At 34.4% G+C, this 24,328-nt stretch overlaps 1 protein-coding gene across 1 annotated transcript in view; it reads left to right on the top strand.

Annotated features, from left to right (window-relative positions):
- Window positions 1-2,323: 2,323 nt before the first annotated feature.
- Window positions 2,324-24,328, top strand: part of LOC139902910 (uncharacterized) — a 63,921-nt gene continuing 41,916 nt past the window's right edge. Inside the window, exons 1-5 of the mRNA XM_071885598.1 lie at window positions 2,324-2,330; window positions 2,755-2,887; window positions 3,241-3,398; window positions 3,526-3,598; window positions 4,135-4,326. Coding sequence (XP_071741699.1) covers window positions 2,762-2,887; window positions 3,241-3,398; window positions 3,526-3,598; window positions 4,135-4,326 — 549 coding nt within the window. The 5' untranslated portion in view covers window positions 2,324-2,330; window positions 2,755-2,761. The remainder of the gene's footprint in view (window positions 2,331-2,754; window positions 2,888-3,240; window positions 3,399-3,525; window positions 3,599-4,134; window positions 4,327-24,328) is intronic.

The raw sequence follows: 24,328 nt of genomic DNA, 5'->3' as shown, positions 1-24,328 counted from the left end.
GATATAGAATTTTCGTTTTTTTGCAAGGAAAAAAAATCTATGGCTGGATCACATAATGACCGGGTATGCCTAAGTGAAACTAAGATACATTTATATTAGAACGTGTCATGTTTAATTTAACTAGTAGTAATATATGTTGAGATGGTAAAAAAAAATAATGATTAAATAAATGTTAAAAACTACATAGTAGTCATGGCCGTGCGTGGCTGTGAGCATCTGCGTTTTACTCACTTGTATAGATATTGCGGGCGGGATGGTCACCCTTGTACAAAACTATATGTTTCTTTTTAAAATATTTTATATGTTACGTGTTTAACAAAATTAAAAGAATTTAGTTAAACCTACCAAATTCAAATAATTTAATTTCAATAATATAACTAATCAAACTCAAATAAATTACTCCCTCCGTCCCGAATTAATTGTCCAGTATTCCTTTTTGGGACGTCCCAGATTAATTGTCTACTTCCAAATATGGAAAGTAAATTTGATAAAGTTTACAATATTGTCCCTAATGAATTAATTAAATTACAAAGTTGAGAGAGATTTATAATTAATTAGTTGAGGGTAAAACAGTAAAGTAAGAAAAAAGTACAGAAAGAGTACAGTGTGATAATGACATTTCTTAAACTGTGTGTTTTTTGTCTGGAGACAATTAATCTGGGACGGAGGGAGTATATGTTTAATATTCCCGAACAAAAGAAAATTTGTAATAAAAATTATATTAAATAAAAGTAAATAATTTAACATTTAATAGGGTTACCATTAAACAAATTAAAAAAATATATATATGTTATTGTACAAAGTTAATATTAAAGCTACAAATTAATAAAATTTAAAACAATCTCACAAAATAAAAAAATTAAACATTTAAAAAAATTGTAATGTAATTAAAAAAATCATGACTTTGAAAACCCGCTACTTTGAAACTATAAAGAAATGCATGTGACTTTCACGTTTAGCTGATTAAACGTCAAATCAGAAGGGACTTTTGAAAAATAGTACAGTAAAGATTAGATTTAGATTGTTATATGTGTTATAACCAAGTTTCCTAACTTCAAAGGTCACTAAATAATTAATTAATTAATGATGTGATTTGCTACCTAAAACCACTATTATATACCACGTCTCTTTCGTCCGTTGCGACTGTAACATTTTAGTACTAAACCATCTCGACTTCGTCCCGTCTTCTAATAAGTTGATCAACGGTCAAAAGTCAGGTCAAATACAGGAAAAATTGGGTCAACGCGGGTCAAAAGTCAATATTCGGTTAAAATCGATTATAAGTCAGTCAAATCATTCAAAATTGACGTAATTTAGTGTCCCCCTTTTGTATTATATTAACGATAATAATAGCGATTACAGTACAAACTTGCTAACGAAATTTTTTGACTTTAAAATATTTGTATATATATAATAAAGTTAACATTTGTCAAAGTCCGTCGGCTCTATTTTTGAGTCAACAGCAAATGTCGATTTATTGGCGTATTGACTGCCGTTTAGAGCCTAAATTGAATTCCAGGCATGATTTAAAACTCATCGAAATTTGATTCTACCATTTTCATGGCGTCTCAATTTTATTTTACTATTTTTTTTAAAAAGATTTCCTACTTATTGGCCAGATCTCCACTCGAAAGCAATCTCTTTATCCGTCGAATAGAGAGATTGATGATTTTCTCTACTTTTGAGAGTGTTTCACCGTGGGTGGAAAAATAACTTGTTTTTATTCTCGGATAGGTAAGAAATTTCTACATCTCTCCTCCTCATACAACACTAATGTGGTATTTGATTTTGTTGTTGTTGTATTAGTCAACGTCCGTCTCGACATCCATTTTGACCGTCACGACGTTTTAAAGGTCCGACCGTCTCGACCCCGTCTCCAATCTCACCTTGCCTAAAACACACCTCAAAAATAACGTGTGTTTTTGTATATATGATTAATAATTTGACTAGGTCATATATACCTAAAGCAAAACATTCGTCCACGTGATAACATGAACATTTTGGAAAATAGCCAAAAGCTTTTTCTCATTCTACGCCTAAATCCAATCCAATCCAACTAAATACATTCGTCTATGTTAAATAAGGGATAAAATATATGCACATTGCTAGTCAGTGACTGATCAATTATATTTGTATTTGTATATAACTGAAAAAAAACGAAGAAATCAACAATAAGATTATGGGTCCTACCTGCCTTGGCCTATCTTCAAAGATATTTTTGTGTGGTGCATATGTATCTTATCGAAACAACTCCAGATATATCTATCGAATTATTATTTCCAATTTCTAAACAAAATCTAACCGAGAAAAAACCGCACCATCTTGTTTCGGTAAGCTCTATCATACTCATATTTTTTCATATTTGCTAAAAATCATACAGTTTAACAAAAATATAATCATCACATTGGTAATCAATCGAGTTTTCTTCTTTTTCGACTTAACTCATGCACTATTCATTCATTCATTAAGATTGAAACTAGACGCTTATTTTTTTAACATAAAATAATAGATATAGACTGAGAGGAATTGTGAATTTAACGTTCAATGTTAGATTTTAGGTCAAACTTTTATTAGTAACGTGATTGTGGTCTGATAAGAGTACAAACATGTAGATAGACATTTTTTTCCGAGTCTATTATTTTATAAACGATTTTTTTAACGTAGAAACATCAAAAACTCAACCACTCAGGATCACGACGATGAAGTAAGCAACCTGATATTCTTTAAATACTATCTAATCGTTTATTTTTGCAGCAACAAAATGAACGATATATCGGCTTCGAATCCGCAATGGGTGTATGACAGTCCAATACTCTCCGATGTTGAGGAAAAATTAAGGCGTTTCTTGGTTGAGTTAGGGATTGCTGGTCGAATCACTGGCATCCAGGTTCATATATAATCATCAGTTTTTAACTATTGTTTTAGTGGTTGCAGTAGCGGATCTAGAATCACGGGTGTTAGTAGTTAAAAACCCAAAAAAGTTTAACTATCCAATGGTGTCAGTCAAAAAAATATACACATGAATCACTAGTTAAAATACCAAACAAGTTTTCACTACATCGCGCGTATTTAATTGATAGTTAGTCTGTGCTACAGTGCCAATGCATTAGGTCCGCCCTTGAGTGGTTGTGGTTTAGACAACCGTACAAAGTATGAATGCACACTCATAGATTTACAAAATAAAAAATAAAAAAATAAAAAGACCATGACGAATTTTTTTTGTTATTTTGTGATTGTTAGGTTTGTGCGTACAAGGACGGGAAAGTGATTATTGATACTGCAGCTGGAGTGTTAGGAAAAGATGATCCCCGTCCAGTACAAAATGATAGTTTATTTCCTGTTTTCTCTACGACTAAGGGCGTGACAGCAGGAATGGTTCATTGGCTTGCTGATAAAGGGTATGTTCTCAAGCTAGTTAGAGGTGTCAAAATGGGCATGTTGGGTTTACGGGTTAAAAGTGTGTATATTTTTTAGTTTAAGTTGGTTGATTGACCTGATAACTAACGGTATGTGTTTTCATCATAGGAAATTGAAGCTGGATGAAAACGTTGCAAACATTTGGCCAGAGTTTGGTAACAAGGGGAAAGATCAAATAAAGGTTTACTGATTCAGATACTTTTATTTTCAAACTTTATTATGGTACTGCAGGAACCTCATCATTATCATTATGGTAAAATAAAGATCGTTGACTAGAATAACTTAATACAGGAGGGTGGACTTGAATTACTTAAAGAGTAATAAGAAGTGAAAAGGGTACATGTGACAATTTTGACCCATTCAACTTTCAATATCTCTATTTGGGTTATGTTTATCACTGATCACATATGTTGATTGATAGTTATCTTACGTTCAAAATCATAGCAAACAGTGAAAAAAAATTGGACAAACTAATAAAATGACATCATTCTTTTACATGCTTGGGTACAAAGCTAGTAGATTGTAAATTATTAACTCCGTATTTATTTAATTCTAAGGAATGCTTGAGATCGGATCATCTCAACGCTGTTAGAGTATAGATTACAAACTATTATTTCGACCCATGCCTATATTTAATCTTCTAGGTGAGTCGGTTACAAGGAACGATCTGGTCACTTACTTTTTGCATTTTCTAATACTATGTACACAATTTTGTAGGTTAATCATGTACTTAATCATACAGCTGGTTTACACAATGCTCTCGCCAGTATTACTAAAGATGCTACATCTTATTGTGACTGGGACGAGTGTCTAAAGCGCATTGCTATGGAGGAACCTGAGACTGAACCTGGTCGTCAACAGTTGTATCATTATTTATCATATGGTTGGTTATGTGGCGGAATAATTGAGGTACTACATATTACACATCCTTTCTATTCTCACTTTCATTAATCACTCTTTTGTTTTTAGGGGTCATGTTAATTTCTTTAGGTTATATTTTTAGTGGTCAACGCTAGAAAGTCATGGATAACAGCAATGGAAAATGACCATTTCTACGAATTTTCCACTAAAAATTTCCTTCAAAAGTACATGGAAAAAAAGTTCTCCCATGAACTTTTCAACACGTGGTTGATATCATCCGTACCAAAAATTAGAATAAAAACAAATTTTTTTTAATCACCGAATCTTGACTTGAGTGGTATGGGGTGAGATCCAACTTGGGGTACTACCAACCTAGGTTCGATTCTCACTTCAAGCAGGGCTCTGAGGGGGTTTTCTCAACCTTCGATGGTACTGCCAACATCGTTGCGAATTTGGTTTTCTCCTAACACATATGTGGGTGATAAATGAGAGTATTCGATGTCGATATCGCCGTTAAAAAAAGAATAAAAACATTTTTATAAGAGTGCTACCCATATAATATATTCTTAAAAGACATTTTTAAACAATAATTTGGTTAGGTATGATTTGTTAATATCCAAACTCCCAAACAAACCAAATTACTCTTGTTCTGTCGGTAGGTGGTTGCAACTATAATGCAAAATCCCTACTTTTAGTTGTAGACAGAATTGGAAGGCAGCAACGACGACATTATTGTAATGGTAATTTCCTTGATCAAATAATGGTACAAAGCTAGCTATAACTAGATAGAATGAATCAAACTCAAAAGCTAGAAAGGCCATACAAAGGGCCATGCAAAATAAGCCGTTACATAGTTAGATATAGTACACACTCTGCATTTCGAGCGGAAGAGGAACAATCACTCAAACTTGGGCGAAATTTCTCAAACGGGCAATGAAGCTCATGAAAGGTTGTGTAACCAGCAGGTCTCAGTAACTGCATTAGCAACACCGCGATACTTAGCTTCTAAACTAGATCGGGAGGGTGTGTGTTGGCGCTTTGACGACCAATATATCAAGTTGTTATCGAGAAAAAATCAGTAACCAGATGTGGAGTGACGAGTGGTAGAGCATCATGTCCAGTCAGCATCCGAATAACCAATAAGGAAAGTAGTTGATGATACAAATAGCTAAAGTGTCATATCAAGAGTCCCCTGAATGTAGCAAATAATCCGTTTGAGGGTCAAGAAATAGGGCTCCCTAGGATCATGCATGAACAAACATATCTTCTGAATGGCATAAGCGAGGTCGGGCCGCATGAAAGTAAGGTACTGGAGAGCATCAGCAAGGCTGCGATAGAAGGTAGGGTCAGACATATGCGTGCCCTCTACCCCTAGTATAGAGATGGTGTCAAGGTTACACTGTAACATGTCTGCACGGTCGAGAATCTTAGTAGCATACTTCTTTTGGGAGAGAAGCATAGTAGTAGAAGTGCGAATAACCGAAATCCGCAAGAAATGATTCAACATATCTAAATCAGTCATTGAAATTTCTTGATGAAGAGGTCTTGAAGTAGAGGAGTAGAGGATATTGTCAGAATGTCGTCAACATAAAGCAGTAGATAAGCCTTGTCATAACCCCGTCGATATATAAATAATGAAGAATCACGACTATGCAAAATGCTAATACCAGGCCCGCGTGGCCTGTTTGAGGCCATATTGAGACTTACGGAGAGGGAAAAAGTAATCAGGGTGTTCTAGATCTCGAAAACCAAGAGGTTGATTCATATAGATGGTCTAAGTAAGACTTTTGTTAAGAAATGGAGTATTGACATCAAGATGATGAACATGCCAATGATGAGAAATGGAAAGACTAAGTATTGTACGTATGGTTGCCGGCTTAGCAACCAGATTAAATGTCTCATCATAATCAATCATGATCTGTTGGTTGCGCCATGCTTGCAACCAATCACGCTTTGTAGAGACTAAGAGAACCATCTGCATTATGCTTGTGCTTGAAGAGCCACATGAAACTAACAATGTTCACATCCGGTGGGCAAGGCCTATTATTGTATTTAATCAAGGAATTATATATGTCTTGCATATCATTTTCCTAATTTGGGTCAGAGAGGGTTTGGGGGTAGGACTTCGGAACCGTAGGAATATTTGATACATTGAGATTTAGGCGTTGAAGTGGTTGGTGTGTACCAACACGCCAGCGAGTAATCTTGAGATGAGTGGATGGGAAATGTCTACTCATGGGATGAGCGAGTGATCACGCGAGCCATTAATTATGGGAAACATGTTTTCATCAAAAGTGACATGTCGAGATATAATAATTTTATTTGAGGCAAGATCGAGGCACATTATCATCGGTGGTTGGGGACATTCGAGGTAGACCTTGGTTCCAAATTATTTGTGTTATTAAGGTGAGGGTTTTATAGATAACCTAAGACTCGGAGAAAGGCGTAGTTTGATTTTTAATTATAGAGACGAGAGGGAGGAATCTCCTTATTGATTGCAAAAGAGTGAAGGATGTAAAGAAGACAGACAGCCATGTGTAATGCTTTTACCCAGAATTTAGGAGGTAAATGTTCTTGAAAAAGAAGTGTGCGAATTATGTTGCTTATGGTTCATATTATGCGTTCTGATTTCACATTTCTTGGGAAATTTAAGGACAAGAGATATGTATATGAATGTCATTTGAATCAAAAAGTTAGAGAATTGATTTAATAAATTTACTCCATGATCAAAGTGAAAAGCTTTTATTACACGATTAAATTGTGTTTTAACAAATGAACGAAAGTGAAAATATTTATGATATGCATATATCTATTATGCAAAAGATAAACCCAAAGATAATGTCAAAAATGATCTAAGAAACATATATAATATTTAATTCCACTAAAACTTGGGAGTGGAGAAGTCTACAGATCGGAGAGTGAATAACACAAAAGAAGAGCTTACTTTAGATATCGAATTAGAAAATGGAAGTCTCAAGTGCTTGCCAAGTTGACATGTGAAATGCCCCGTTCATATCGGTTATAAACGTTTCATATTAATTGATTTCATTGCGAGGTTTTGACCTCTATATGAGACGTTTTTCAAAGCCCGCATTCATTTTAAAAACAAACCATAACATTTATTTTATCGTCAAAGGTTTAAAAGTCATAACCTAGATTATCAATCATTGATAATCTAAAAATACTAAGTTTTTACACAACCATTACAATATATTACAATCACAGACATCCGAATGCAGTTTTTAAACAATATCATACAAGCATGCTGACTCCAAATCTTGTCTTTAAATATCATGCAACAGCGGAAGTCTTTTAATAATCACCTGAGAATAAACATGCTTAAAATGTCAAAAAAAATGTTAGTGAGTTATAGGTTTAACCTATATAATAAATCTTCGTAATAGACCACAAGATTTCATTTTCTTAAATAGCATACATGCATATAGCAATCTATATAAAAATCATTCATATGTTGAACACCAGGTAACCGACATTAACAAAATGCATATAGAATATCCCCCGCATACCGGCACTCGCAATCAATATGCTATATACCGGCAATCGCAATCAGTATATATATAAATCGAAGTATTAAAGCAGTTCATATCTCTGACTGGGGCGTGTCAATGCCCATAGATCTATCTTTAGGATTCGCGTCAATTAGGGGTCATTTTCCTAATTCTTAGGTTACCAAGCTAAAAGGGGTGATATTCGGTATAGTAATCCAACCATAGAATGTAGTTTCAAGTACTTGTGTCTATTTTGTAAAACATTTACAAAGCTGCATGTATTCTCATCTCAAAAATATTAGATAGTAAAAATTGGGACTATAACTCACTTGCACAGATTTTCAATTCGTTGAAAATCAGACTTGGCCACGGATCGATTCACGAACCTATAACAAATATATATATATATATATATATATATATATATATATATATATATATATATATATATATATATATATATATATATATATATATATATATATATATATATATATATATATATATATATATATATATATATATCGAAGTATGATAAAAATACATTCATATCATATTTTTATTTACGTGTTGATGATTTAAGTTGTCAAGTTAGCAGTCCAATGTTAATAGTCCATATATAGTCCAATAGTCGAATATATAATCTTGGAATTTAATCAAGACGTATTGTATACGTATTGTACAAGACTCAATCATGACTCATTGAACATGTATTGTCTTAGAATTAACCCAGACGTATTGTGTACATGTGTCTTACGATTTATCCGACGTATTGTATAACTATTGTCTTAATCAATCAAGATTATATTATATTGTCTCGGACTTAACCAAGACTAGTATATTACAAGGAAATAGTCATAACATGTTTAAATATATGTATAATATAGAAAAAGTTAGCTAGGATATGGGTAGTACAGATTTTATCAAAATAATCCCGTAGCCATTTTAGGCTATTTCTAACCAATATTGTTTTGCCCATAATTTCTTCGTTACAAATCGGTTTTGAGTGAATCAAATTGCTATGGTTTTGTAATGAACTCAATTTTCAAAAACTAAACAGAAAGAGTGGTGGTTTATAGTCGAAGTTACAGTTTACAAGTCCATATTGAAAGAGGTAGTCATATCTGTCGAAAGAACGACACCTTGATGACCATTTTGAAAAACATACTTCTACTTTGAGTTTAACCACCATTTTTAGATATATTATCATGTTCATATAAAATATCATTTTCCCAGAAAACAAATTTAAATTCAAAGTTTAAGGTAGCTTTTAATTATCCAACCCAAAACAGCCACCGGTTTCACTACGACGGCGTATGTTCAGTTTTACGGTGTTCTTTGTGTTTTCCAGTTTTAAATCCTTAAGTTAGCATATCATATAGATATAATACATGTGTTTAGTTATTTTTAAAAGTCAAGTTATAAGGATTAATTTTGTTTGCGAACAAGTTTAGAATTAACTAAACTATGTTCTAGTAATTACAAGTTATTTTCTTCGAATAAGATAGTTATATAAGTATGAATCGAACGAGGTTATGAACATCGTTACTACCTCAAGTATAGTAGGTAAACCTACTGGAAGTGATGAGAATTAATCTTGAGCTTCAAATGATCTTTTATGGCTTGGAAGTTCTTGAAGTAGAATCATGGAATGAAAACAAGTTCAAGTAAGATTACTTCTTGATTTAAGATATTATGTTTATAGAATTTAATCAAAGCTTAAATATAATTATTACCTTGATTTAGAATGAACACCTACTAATATAAATGAAGATTTCTTGAGGTTGGATGATCACTTGAAATGGATTTGCAAGATTGAAAGTAATCTAGCAAACTTGAAAGGGTTTTCGAAGTGTTCTTGAGTGATTGTTTTGTATGATGCTCTATGTTAGGATTTTTGAGATAGATTGAGCTAAATTTTGATGAAGATGATGAAGAACACTTAGAACATAAAGATAGAACTTGAGAGAGATTAATTTGATGCAAGAAAATTGAAATGAGAATGTGTTTGTGTGTATGATCATTCACGTGAATGTTGCCTCATCATATAGGCTCCATTAGTTTGTAATTTTGCTAATTATTTGATGCTAGATGTTAAATGATGGTTCCCAAATGTTTGTTGACTCATTAAGGGCTGCTAAGAGCTGATCATTTGAGTGTATATACCAATAGCATATACATCTAGAAGCTGGGTATTATACGGGTGAAAATACTGTATGAATACGAGTAGAATTTTTGATGAAAACGAATGGAAATACGATTTTAGCTATCTTTGTTATGTATAAGTATTTTGATATATGTATTTAAGTCTTTCAAAAGTGTATTGATACATCTTAATACAATATATATATATACATTTTAGTTAATTCGTTAATTCGTCGTTAATCGTTACATATATGTAACGTTTCGAAACCCTTAAGTTAGTAGTCTCATTTTATGTATATAGTTCATTGTTAATACACTTAATGATATACTTAATTATCATTTTATTATTTTAAACATAGTGTATTAATATATCTTAATACGATACATATGTATTTATTTTAGTTAAGACGTTATTATGTCGACAATCGTTACATATATATATCGTTTCGAAATCCTTAATTTAGTAGTCTCATTTTATGTATCTAACCCATTGTTAATATACTTAATGGGATACTTACTTATCATTTTATCTTGTTATATATATATATATATATATATATATATATATATATATATATATATATATATATATATATATATATATCATCATCATGTCGTTTTTACAAGTTTTAATGTTCGTGAATCGTCGGACAAACTGGGTGGTCAAATGTTTATGTAAAATTCATTTCAAACATTCAAGTCTTAATAAGTTTGATTGCTTAACATGTTGGAAAAATTTAATCATGTAAATATTAATCTCATATATATATATATATATTCATGGAAAAATACGGGTCGTTACAGTACCTACCCGTTAAATAAATTTCGTCCCGAAATTTTAAGTAGGTGTAGATGTTGACGCATCTTCTGGGAATAGGTGCGGGTATTTCTGCTTCATCTGATCGTCATGCTCCCATGTGAAATCGGGTCCTCTACGAGCATTCCATCGAACCTTAACGATTGGTATTTTGCTTTGCTTACGTCCTTTAACCTCACGATCCATTATTTCGACGGGTTCTTCAACGAATTTAAGTTTTTCCTCCATCTTAATTTCGTCTAAAGGAATAGTGAGATCTTCTTTAGCCAAGCATTTCTTAAAATTCGAGACGTGGAAGGTGTTATGTACGCCGGCGAGTTGCTGAGGTAGTTCAAGTCGATAAGCCACTGGTCCAACACGATCAATTATCTTGAATGGCCCAATGTATCTCGGGTTTAGTTTCCCCCGTTTTCCAAAACGAATGACACCTTTCCAAGGTGATACCTTAAGCATGACCATGTCACCAACCTCAAATTCTAAAGGTTTTCTTCTGACATCGGCTTAGCTCTTTTGCCGACTCCTGGCTGTTTTCAACCGTTGTTGAATCTGAATGATCTTCTCAGTAGTTTCCTGGATAATTTTTGGACCCGTAATCTATTTATTCCCCACTTCGCTCCAACAAATCGGAGACCTGCACTTCCTACCATAAAGTGCCTCGAATGGTGCCACATCAATACTCGAGCGGTAACTGTTATTGTAGGAAAATTCTGCTAATGGTAAATGTCGATCCCAACCATTTCCAAAATCAATAACACATGCTCGTAGCATGTATTCAAGTGTCTGTATCGTCCTTTCACTTTGCCCATCTGTTTGTGGATGGTAGGTAGTACTCATGTCTAGACGAGTTCCCAATGCTTGATGTAACGTCTGCCAAAATCTTAAAATAAATCTGCCATCCCGATAAGTGATAATAGAGATTGGTATTCCATGTCTGGAGACGACTTCCTTCAAGTATAGTCGTGCCAATTTCTCCATTTTATCTTCTTCTTTCATTGGTAGAAAGTGTGCTGATTTGGTAAGATGATCGACAATTACCCAAATTGTATCATAACCACTAGCAGTCCTTGGCAATTTAGTAATGAAATCCATGGTAATGTTTTCCCATTTCCATTCCGGAATTTCAGGTTGTTGAAGTAGACCTGATGGTTTCTGATGTTCAGCTTTGACTTTAGAATAAGTCAAACATTCTCCTACGTATGTAGCAATATTGGCTTTCATACCTGACCACCAAAAGTGTTTCTTGAGGTCTTGGTACATTTTCCGCGCTCCAGGATGTATTGAGTATCTGGTTTTATGTGCTTCCCTAAGTACCATTTTTCTCAAATCCCCAAACTTTGGTACCCAAATTCTTTCAGCCAAATACCAGGTTCCGTCCTCCCGAATAGTAAGCTGTTTATCCAATCATTTGGGTATTTCCTTTTTAAAACTTCCTTCTTTCAAAACCCCTTGTTGCGCCTCTTTTATTTGAGTAGTAAGGCTGGTATGAATAATTATATTCATAGCTTTTACTCGGATAGGTTCCCTATCCTTTCTACTCAAAGCGTCGGCTACCACATTCGCTTTCCCCGGGTGATAACGAATTTCATAATCATAATCATTTAGCAGCTCAACCCACCTACGCTGCCTCATGTTCAGTTGCTTCTGATCAAATATATGTTGGAGACTTTTGTGGTTGGTATATATGGTACATTTGACCCCATATAAGTAATATCTCCACATCTTCAATGCAAAAACAACAGCGCCCAATTCCAAATCGTGAGTCATATAATTCTGCTCGTGAATCTTCAATTGTCTAGACGCATAAGCAATTACCTTCATTCGTTGCATTAATACACAACCGAGACCTTGCTTTGAAGCGTCACAATAAATCACAAAATCATCATTCCCTTCAGGCAATGACAATATAGGTGTCGTAGTTAACTTTTTCTTCAACAATTGAAACGCATTCTCTTGCTCATCCTTCCAGTCAAATTTCTTCCCTTTATGCGTTAATGCAGTCAAGGATTTTGCTACACTAGAAAAATCTTGGATGAATCTTCTGTAGTAACCAGCCAATCCTAAGAATTGACGTATATGCGTTGGAGTTTTCAGGGTTTCCCACTTGTCTATAGATTCAATCTTTGTCGGATCAACCTGAATGCCTTCCTTGCTCACTACATGACCGAGAAATTGCACTTTTTTCAACCAAAATGCACACTTAGAAAACTTAGCGTACAGTTCTTCCTTCCTCAACAATTCTAGCACCATTTTCAAATGTTCTTCGTGCTCTTGGTCATTCTTAGAGTAAATAAGTATGTCATCGATGAAAACAATGACAAATTTGTCTAGATATGGCCACACACCTGGTTCATGAGGTTCATAAACACAGCTGGTGCGTTAGTCAATCCAAACGGCATAACCATAAACTCATAATGACCATAACGCGTCCTAAAAGCAGTCTTTGGAATATCATCCTCCTTCACCCGCATTTGATGATAACCGGAACGTAAATCAATCTTCGAATAAACCGACGAACCTTGCAATTATTTCTAGGTAGTGGATAACGGTTCTTGATGGTAAGCTTGTTCAACTCTCGGTAGTCGATACACAACCTGAACGTACCATCCTTCTTCTTGGCAAACAACACATGAGCTCCCCAAGGTGATGTGCTTGGTCGAATGAAACCACGCTCCAAAAGCTCTTGTAATTGACTTTGTAATTCCTTCATTTCGCTGGGTGCAAGTCTGCCAGGAGTATGAGCTATCGGTGCAGCTCTCGGTACAAGATCTATTTGAAATTCAACGGATCGGTGTGGAGGTAGTCCCGGTAATTTCTTCGGAAATACATCGGGAAATTCCATTGTAACGGGAACATCATTGATGTTCTTTTCTTCGGATTTGACTTTCTCGACGTGTGCTAAAATTGCATAGCAACCTTTTCTTATTAGATTTTGCGCCTTCAAGCTACTAATAAGATTTAACCTCGTGTTACCCTTTCCTCCGTACACCATTAAGGGTTTTCCCTTCTTGCGCATAATACAAATCGCATTCTTGTAACAAACGATCTCTGCTTTCTCTTTGATCATCCAGTCTATGCCGATTATTACATTAAAACTCCACAATTCTACCGGTATCAAATTAATTTTAAACATTTCGTCAACCATTTTAATTTTTCAGTTCCGGCATATTTTATTGGCTTTAACTAATTTACCGTTTGCTAATTCAAGTAAACACTTATTATCTAAAGGCGTTAATGGACAAATTAATTTGGCACAAAAATCTCTACTCATATAGCTTTTATCCACACCCGAATCAAATAAAATATAAGCATGTTTATCGTCAATTAGAAACGTACCCGTAAAAAGCTCCGGATCTTCCTGCGCTTCTGCCGCATTAATATTGAAGACTCTTCCACTACCTTGCCCATTATTATTCTCTTGGTTTCGGCATTCGCTTCTGAAATGACCCGGCTTTCCGCGTCCATAACAAATAACGGTGGCATTATTTACCCCGACATTATCTGTTCCTTTATTTCTGTTAGCCAATGGTCCGTAGACTTCACACTTCGTCGCACCATGACCCTTTCTATTACACTTGGTACATGATGCCAAACAGTACCCAGTCGGATGGTACCCTTCACACCTTTGGCAAGGAATTTTATGCCTCTTGTTGTCATTATTGTTATTGTTGTTGTTGCGGTTTTTATTGTTGTTGGGACGGTTGTTGTTGTTGGGGTTACGATTGTTGTTGCAATAAATGCTGCGATTGTTGTTGTAATAGTTGTTGTTGTTGTATTGGTGACCCTTGTCACTTTCTTCCCACTTCCTCTTGCCTTCTTTTATTTTCGCCTCCCCGGCCGTCTGTTCTTTATTTCTTCCCTCAATCTAGCCCATGTGTTTGTGAGCCATTCTACTTGCGTTCTGCATTGAGGTAGGTGCGGATTCACTTAAGTTCTCCTGAATTCTCACTGGCAGCCCCTTCACAAATGCATCGATCTGTTCTTCCTCGTCCTCAAACATACCAGGACACATTAGAGACAACTCTGTGAATCGTCGCTCGTATGTGGTGATATCGTTTCCTTGCGTTCGTAGTTCTCTAAGCTCTGTCTTGAGCTTATTGACCTCATTCCTGGGATGGTACTGCTCATTCAACATGTGCTTGAATGCTGACCACGGTAGTGCATAAGCAGTATCTTGTCCCACCTGCTCGAGATAGGTGTTCCACCATGTTAACGCAGTACCTGTGAAAGTACGCGTGGCGTATTTCACCCTATCCTCTTTAGTACATTTGCTTATAGCAAACACAGATTCGATCTTTTCGGTCCACCGTTTCAGTCCGACTGGTCCTTCGGTTCCATCGAACTCAAGGGGTTTACTGGCTGTGAAAGCCTTGTAGGAGCATCCTACGCGATTTCCTGTGGAGTTAACTCTACTGCTAGACCCTGAGTGATTGTTGTTGTGCAACGCAGCCTGCACTGTGGCTATGTTCGCAGCAAGAAAGACACGGAATTATTCCTCGCTCATGTTCAGGGTTTGTCTGGTAGTCGGTGCCATTTCCTTCAAAGATAGCCAAAAGAGTTAAGTTAATCATATTGAATATTAGGAGTAGTCATTAGTATTTTGTACCATAATATGAACTTATTATTATAAAAGTCTTTTCTTCATATTAGCGTTTTATAATTCGGGTAATATCTACCCGTTAAAGTTCATACTTAATAGCTAACACACAATTTAACTACTACCATTCTATCATGAAAAACTAAATACATTAATACTTCACGCTTAAACTTTTGATACAATATCTTACAATCATACAATACCACTATTTTACATAGCACACGATAACTATTATACACGGCGTGAAGTATGGTCGCTGCTGAAACAAAACTAGTTAAACTCAAATCGTTTAGTAAACACACTCAACTCGTAGGACCAAAAACAAGACATGCATTCCGGTTTAATCAATATTATTTCCCATCCCTGTTTAAATGGAAAATAACCGTTGTGGCCCCTGATAGTGTAGCATGTTGCGACGTCATCAAAAGGATGGGGGTTACATAATACCCAACAGTGCCGTAAAAAGTCAAAAACCTTATTTCTCACCTCAACCACTAAATCCGTTATCAGTGGAAATACTCGATTGAGAATTTGTAATCTGAGGTTCTTTTTCTCTGTTTGGTGTGAGGCAAACAAGACCAAACCATAAACATAACACGCTTCAAGTTGCATACTTGCAGCTTTTTCTAATGAATGCAGTCCTATATTGGGGTATATGGAATCAAAATAAGCCCTCAACCCGTAGCGGAAAATTGCATTAGAGTTTCCAGAATACATAGCCATAAATAAAATATGGGCCAACTTAGGGTCTCCCCAAGGTGAGATACACCACCTATCAAAGGAAAGCCTTTTATAAACAAGGCATGCTTGGAATGCCTTTCGAATGCTTTGTAAACTGACTTTGCTATAAATAATTGGGCCGATGAATCTTGACCAACTCTAGACAAGATTTCAACAATCATTTCCGATGGTAGATCTTCTAACATATTCGGTTGTCTATCCCTAACATCCATTTTTGTATTCGTTTTAAACTGTAAAAGAGACGAAAAATATGCTTAGATCTATAGAAGAAGATGACGGTAAATAACAAGCCATAACAAGCAATTTTAACATATAGCATAGAAACACAAGCACGCTATAATACATATATTACAAGGCATGATAAAAGTACTAACTTCTAACTTTTTAATCGGACTCAGTTGCTTCATCTTCCTCAGACTTAGTTCGTTTCACTAATTGTTTACTAATACCCATACCACTCCTAATACGAGCAGTCCTTTTCACACCCTTTTTAGAAAGACCTAGTCTTATAGATGTTCCCGGTCGATAATCAAAGTTTAAGTGATACGGGTGTTTACGGTAAGAACGGTCAGGGTTATTCCTGATAACTAAAGGTCCATCGGGTTTGGGATCGGGTTTCTCTATTTTGACCGATGATGATTTCCCCTTACTATTTTTCTTTCCTTTATTATATTGTGCCGGTGTAATTTCTACTACTTCATCGGAATCCTCATCGGGATTCTCTTCCGGTTCCTCGAGAAATTGGAAATCTTCCCAGTATTTTTCTTCCTCAGCGGAGACACCATCGATCAACTTTAACTTTGGTACATTGGTTGAAGATTTTGACTCAATATCTGAGTCGCTTGAGTGACTACTGTAATCGAAGTCGCTTGATAGCCTAACATGATCGGATGAAGTCATCTAACACATAATAACAAGCATGGTAAGAGATTAATATATCACATAATATTTACATGTTAAGAATATATAGTTTCCAACAAAAGTGTTAAGCAATAGTTTTTTTAAAACAGACGGTCGAAGTCCAGACTCACTAATGCATCCAAACAAACTCGGTTACACACATTAATGCATATTTCTGGTTCTCTAAGACCAATGCTCTGATACCAATTGAAATGCCCCGTTCATATCGATTATAAATGTTTCATATTAATTTGTTTCATTGCGAGGTTTTGACCTCTATATGAGACATTTTTCAAAGCCTGCATTCGTTTTAAAAACAAACCATAACCTTTATTTTATCGTCAAAGGTTTAAAATTCATAACCTAGATTATAAATCAGTGATAATCTAAAAATACTAAGTTTTTACACAACCATTACAATATATTACAATCATAGACATCCGAATGCAGTTTTTAAACAATATCATACAAGCATGCTGACTCCAAATCTTGTCTTTAAATAGCATGCAACATCGAAAGTCTTTTAATAATCACTTGAGAATAAACATGCTTAAAATGTCAATAAAAATGTTGGTGAGTTATAGGTTTAACCTATATAATAAATCTTCGTAATAGACCACAAGATTTCATTTTCTTAAATAGCATACAGGCATATAGCAATTTGTATAAAAATCATTCATATGATGAACACCTGGTAACCGACATTAACAAAATGCATATAGAATATCCCCAGCATACGGGCACTCGAAATCAGTATGCTATATACCGGCAATCGCAATCAGTATATATAAATCGAAGTATTAAAGCAGTTCATATCTCTGAATGGGGCGTGTCAATGCCCATAGATCTATCTTTAGAATTCGCGTCAATTAGGGGCCATTTCCCTAATTCTTAGGTTACCAAGCTAAAAGGGGCGATATTCGGTATAGTAATCCAACCATCGAATGTAGTTTCAAGTACTTGGGTCAATTTTGTAAAACATTTACAAAGCTGTATGTATTCTCATCCCAAAAATATTAGATAGTAAAAATTGGGACTATAACTCCCTTGCACAGATTTTCAATTCTTTGAAAATCAGACTTGGCCACGGATCGATTCACGAACCTATATATATATATATATATATATATATATATATATATATATATATATATATATATATATATATATATATCAAAGTATGATAAAAATACATTCATATCATATTTTTATTTACGTGTTGATGATTTAAGTTGTCAAGTTAGCAGTCCAACGTTATGAGTCCAATGTTAGTAGTCCAATGTTAGTAGTCCATATATAGTCCAATAGTCCAATATATAATCTTGGAATTTAATCAAGACGTATTGTATACGTATTGTACAAGACTCAATCATGACCCATTGAACACTTATTGTCTTAGAATTAACCCAGATGTATTGTGTACATGTGTCTTACGATTTATCTGACGTATTGTATAACTATTGTCTTAATCAATCAAGATTATATTATATTGCCTCGGACTTAACCAAGACTAGTATATTACAAGAAAATAGTCATGACATGTTTAAATACATGTATAATATAGAAATTTAGCTAGGATGTGGTTAGTATAGATTTTATCAAAATAATCCCGTAGCCATTTTAGGCTATTTCTAACCAATATTGTTTTGCCCATAATTTCTTCGTTACAAATTGGTTTTGAGTGACTCAAATTGCTATGGTTTTGTAATGAACTCAATTTTTAAAAACTAAACAAAAAGAGTGGTGGTTTATAGTCGGAGTTACAGTTTACAAGTCCATTTTGAAAGTGGTTGTCATATCTGTCGAAAGAATGACACCTTGATGACCATTTTGAAAAACATAATTCTACTTTGAGTTTAACCACCATTTCTAGATATATTATCATGTTCATATGAAATATTATTTTCCCAAAAAACAAACTTTAAATTCAAAGTTTAAGATAGATTTTAATTATCCAACCCAAAACAGCCCCCGGTTTCACTACGACGGCGTATGTTCAGTTTTACGGTGTTCTTCGTGTTTTTTAGTTTTAAATCCTTAAGTTAGCATATCATATAGATATAATACATGTGTTTAGTTGTTTTTAAAATTCAAGCGAGAAGGATTAACTTTGTTTGCGAACAAGTTTAGAATTAACTAAACTATGTTCTAGTAATTACAAGTTATTTTCTTCGAATAAGATAGTTATATAAGTATGAATCGAACGAGGTTATGAACATCGTTACTACCTCAAGTATAGTAGGTAAACCTACTGGAAGTGATGAGAATTAATCTTGAGCTTCAAATGATCTTTTATGGCTTGGAAGTTCTTGAAGTAGAATCATGGAATGAAAACAAGTTCAAGTAATCTTACTACTTGATTTAAGATAGTTATGTTTATATAATTTAATGAAAGCTTAAATATAATTGTTACCTTGATTTAGAATGAACACCTACTAATATAAATGAAGATTTCTTGAGGTTGGATGATCACTTGAAATGGATTTGCAAGATTGAAAGTAATCTAACAAACTTGAAAGGGTTTTCGAAGTGTTCTTGAGTGATTGTTTTGTATGATGATTTATGTTAGGATTTTTGAGCTAGATTGAGCTAGATTTTGATGAAGATCATGAAGAAAACTTAGAACATAAAGATATAACTTGAGAGAGATTAATTTGATGCAAGAAAATTGAAATGAGAATGTGTTTGTGTGTATGATCATTCACGTGAATGTTGCCTCATCATATAGGCTCCATTAGTTTGTAATTTTGCTAATTATTTGACGCTAGATGTTAAATGATGGTTCCCACATGTTTGTTGACTCATTAAGGGCTGCTAAGAGCTGATCATTTGAGTGTATATACCAATAGTATATACATCTAGAAGATGGGTATTATACGGGTGAAAATACCGTTTGAATACGAGTAGAATTCTTAATGAAAACGAATGGAAATACGATTATAGCTATCTTTGTTAAGTATAAGTATTTTGATATATGTATTTAAGTCTTTCAAAAGTGTATTGATACATCTTAATACAATACATATATATACATTTTAGTTAATTCGTTAATTCGTCGTTAATCGTTACATATATGTAACGTTTCGAAACCCTTAAGTTAGTAGTCTCATTTTATGTATATAGTTCATTGTTAATACACTTAATGATATACTTAATTATCATTTTATTATGTTAAACATAGTGTATTAATATATCTTAATACGATATATATGTATTTATTTTAGTTAAGACGTTATTACGTCGATAATCGTTACATATATATATATATATATATATATATATATATATATATATATATATATATATATATATATATATATATATATATATATATATATATATATATATATATATATCGTTTCGAAATCCTTAATTTAGTAGTCTCATTTTATGTATCTAACCCATTGTTAATATACTTAATGGGATACTTACTTATCATTTTATCATGTTAAATATATATATATATATATATATATATATATATATATATATATATATATATATATATATATATCATGTCGTTTTTATAAGTTTTAACGTTCGTGAATCGTTGGACAAACTGGGTGGTCAAATGTTTATGTAAAATTCATTTCAAACATTCAAGTCTTAACAAGTTTGATTGCTTAACATGTTGAAAACATTTAATCATGTAAATATTAATCTCATATATATATATATATATATATATATATATATATATATATATATATATATATATATATATATATATATATATATATTCATGGAAAAATACGGGTCGTTACATCATGCATGACATGGCATGAGAGACTTCATTTTATAACAAACAATAGAGTGACTAGAAATTAAAAGACTAAGCACATCATTTCCAGGATGACTAAGTCGTTGATGCCAAGTGGTATCGGAGGTGAGCAGTGCTTGATGGATTGGCCTCGAGACAGACTTCTTGACCTGTTACAAGTCCCATGTGCTGTCACATCAGAGAAGGAGATGGCGTGTTAAATAGTCCTTTACAGAAATCGGTCTGTCAAATTGTATCGAGGCTTTATTTTTATAGGTAAATTGACGTACATACATGATATTTTTTACAATATTTGGTGTGACAAGGGCGGCGGGAATAGGTGTCTCATCACCCACATAGGCAGATAAAGACAATTTTTAAACACACGATTAAGACTATATACAAATGAAGAGAGATGAGAATATACACCGGTATCTATGTTCCAACTTGCATCTATAACTGGTTCCTAAAAAACCTGTTGATCAAGAGGAGTGGGCCGTTGAGTTACAAAAGCTTGTCGGATCCCAAAAGGATGTTTTAACCCAAAAAATGTGTTCACTAGTCTTATGTGTATGCCCAAAAGAAAATTCCTGATGTGTTCTAGTATATATAAGTAAGCTAGGCTCATTCCTGTTTTGATAAGTGGGATGTTGGGCTTGAAGAGTGTCCAAGTCATTCCTTGAGGTTGAGAAGATCCATTATATTAGGTCTGGGCATGATGGGCCATTGTAAGCTGGTGATTTACCTTTTGGGGCGCTTTGATAATTCTAATCAATTGGGCTTGCGATGGGGAGGTATATCGTGGGTTTAAGCAAGTATACCGATGCATGTATATTAACACGCGTGATGAGTTCAAATATATCAATGCTTCTATATTAACACACGTAGATTATTATGTAATTGCGCAGAAAAACCAGTGTCTTAAATACTTATACGTGTAGATGTGTATATGAATGTGCAAGCAAACCAATGCCTTTAATATCTATATTCTTGATATTTTATAAGTGTTGTATATTAAATCACCGCCCGGGTAGCTGTACACCCTAGCGCACACATGAAAACCAATGCCTTATGTAGGTAATAAACCAATGTTACATCAAGAGTCATCTGGTGAAACCAATGCTCGGGTATAGTGACAATTAAATCAATACTTGTACTTTATAGTCATAACTGGCTTCACTCTAGTAAGCAAGGATTATCTAGCATCAAAAGAAACCATTCCTTTCCTCTATACCTAATATATATGTCTAGCCTTATAACCAAACAGGTTTCTGTTGTGTGTGAGCTAGAAGTCATCCCCTTAAGTAGGCAGAACCACACTAAAAAGTTGTGTGGGTGAAGGATGGTGCGAAAAGTAAGAAATAAGCCAGGTAGACAGGAAAGTAAGAGGATAAAGTTCAGCCGTATATTTCACATACCGAGAAATGGAATATGAATCTCATAGATGGTGGATAAATTCCCTTCGAGCTAATCACTGGCACTGTTATCTCCATGGACTTAACTAATATCGTAAATGATTTTGTTGTACCACAACTCATCGCAAGGGAGAAACATCCCATGAAAATAATAAATATGATGTGTATACTGGTCTAACAAACCCTTAAATGTTTTACGGTATACGACCAATCATAACCGAATGAAAATAATCCTTTCGACTAGTTATACTCATATCATGGCAGCCACCATTTTAATAGTACTAAAGTATTTAGTGGTGTTGAAATTAAGGATTAAACTGATACCAATTTTAGAAGGGGGAGTGTATAAGCACGTATATGACAGTCATCAAATAAAGTGATGCCATGGGCTCATGCAGTGTTGGCATGAGATTATATTAAGTGTCCATGGTGTTAAGCGACACAGCCATGGATACACAAATTGATGCCATTGGAGCGGTGCGGCCATGGACTTATAATGGTTGTCCACGCTCTTATGCGATGTGGCCATGCACTTATAACAGTTTTCCATAGTCTTACGACATGCGGGCATGGACTTATAACAGTTGTCACTAGTCGTACGCGATGCAGCCATTGACTTATAACAGTTCTCCATGGTGTTACGCAATGCGGCCATGGACTTATAATAGTTGTATATGGTCTTATGCGATGCGACTAATAATTTATAATAGTTGTCCATGGTCTTAGACGACACGACCATGGATGAAATGACCCAGCCCGTCATTTTTCGGCCCATAAATTTTTTTTCCTTTATAATACATTAATATTATTGACATTAAGGTCCCATACATGTTTCCAAAACACTTCCATTACAAAAATAAGTTTGGACAACTTTAAAATGTTTAATACATAAGTTTAAATATCTAAACGGGCATACACCTCATAGTTTTACCAAAACCCGTTTACAACATCAAAAGATAGTTTCAACCCGACTAGTTTAATTTCCAACAAAACCGAGCATGGTGATTGGGAAAACACTACCCAATCCTAAATCGATCCAAAAGCAAAGTGTTCTAAAGCAACCCGCAATATCCAATAATCCCCGTGCTTACCCTTGCCACCTCTTCCACGCGAATCTATAAAAATATAAACAACGAGAGGGTAAGCTATAAAGCTTAGTGAGGATAAACATACTAGATACATACATAATCATAAAATGAATACGTATCACCAACACAAGTAATAAACACATACCGCATCCTTGTATAACTAAGCAAAGCTATACATAATGTACCACCATGTTAACCTGCAAGATTAACTACAACAACAATATATATATATATATATATATATATATATATATATATATATATATATATATATATATATATATATACGCAATACCCAAAAATCCCAAGGTTAACCACGCGTCCTAGTGTATCCAAAAACTCACGTGATACACTACCTCAAACCACATGACAATAGGGATGTCCGAACTACACGAGACATTGTGAATCCGAACTACACGAGATTCACTAGTGAAGCGGAACTACACGCGAATCACTACCTTAAGCCACAAGAACAACAATGGGAACGTCCGAACTACACGCGACATTGTGAATCCGAACTACACGAGATTCACTAGTGAAGCCGAACTACACGAGAATCACTACCCAATTCACCTCAACAACATCAACGAAGTTGACCTACTTGTCAATGTGAATCTGAAACGCCCGAGATTAACTACCCCAAGGGTGGTAACCCAAAATGCACAAACGTGCCATGAGGACCCAAAACGCATAGAGTCCATCATCCCACACACATGTAAAGTGAACCCGAACGCATAAGGATCACTTTACCCCACCCGCACCTATCCTATGCATACATACGCATATAATATATTTACACTCACCTTAGCGCCTTGATGAATGCAAAGCCAAATCCGCAAACCGCCAATGGAAAGTACCTATTCCATTTATCACATAACAAACAACACAATTAGGATGGATTACAAACCAACCCAAATTGACACTTAGTGCAATTTTGACCCAAATGCAGTTCCAAGCACAAACAACGCCCAGACTAACCAATAATCACTCAACGCTAGTGAAAATGGTGCTATAACGCCAATTAAACTGAAACACAAGTATTAAATACTTGTCTCTCCCAATTTGACCCATAAACCCTAAT

Source organism: Rutidosis leptorrhynchoides, chromosome 3, assembly GCF_046630445.1.
Source record: "Rutidosis leptorrhynchoides isolate AG116_Rl617_1_P2 chromosome 3, CSIRO_AGI_Rlap_v1, whole genome shotgun sequence".
Taxonomy (NCBI): domain Eukaryota; kingdom Viridiplantae; phylum Streptophyta; class Magnoliopsida; order Asterales; family Asteraceae; genus Rutidosis; species Rutidosis leptorrhynchoides.
Note: the sequence above shows the minus strand (reverse complement) of the source record. Positions and strands in the feature narration are given on the sequence as shown.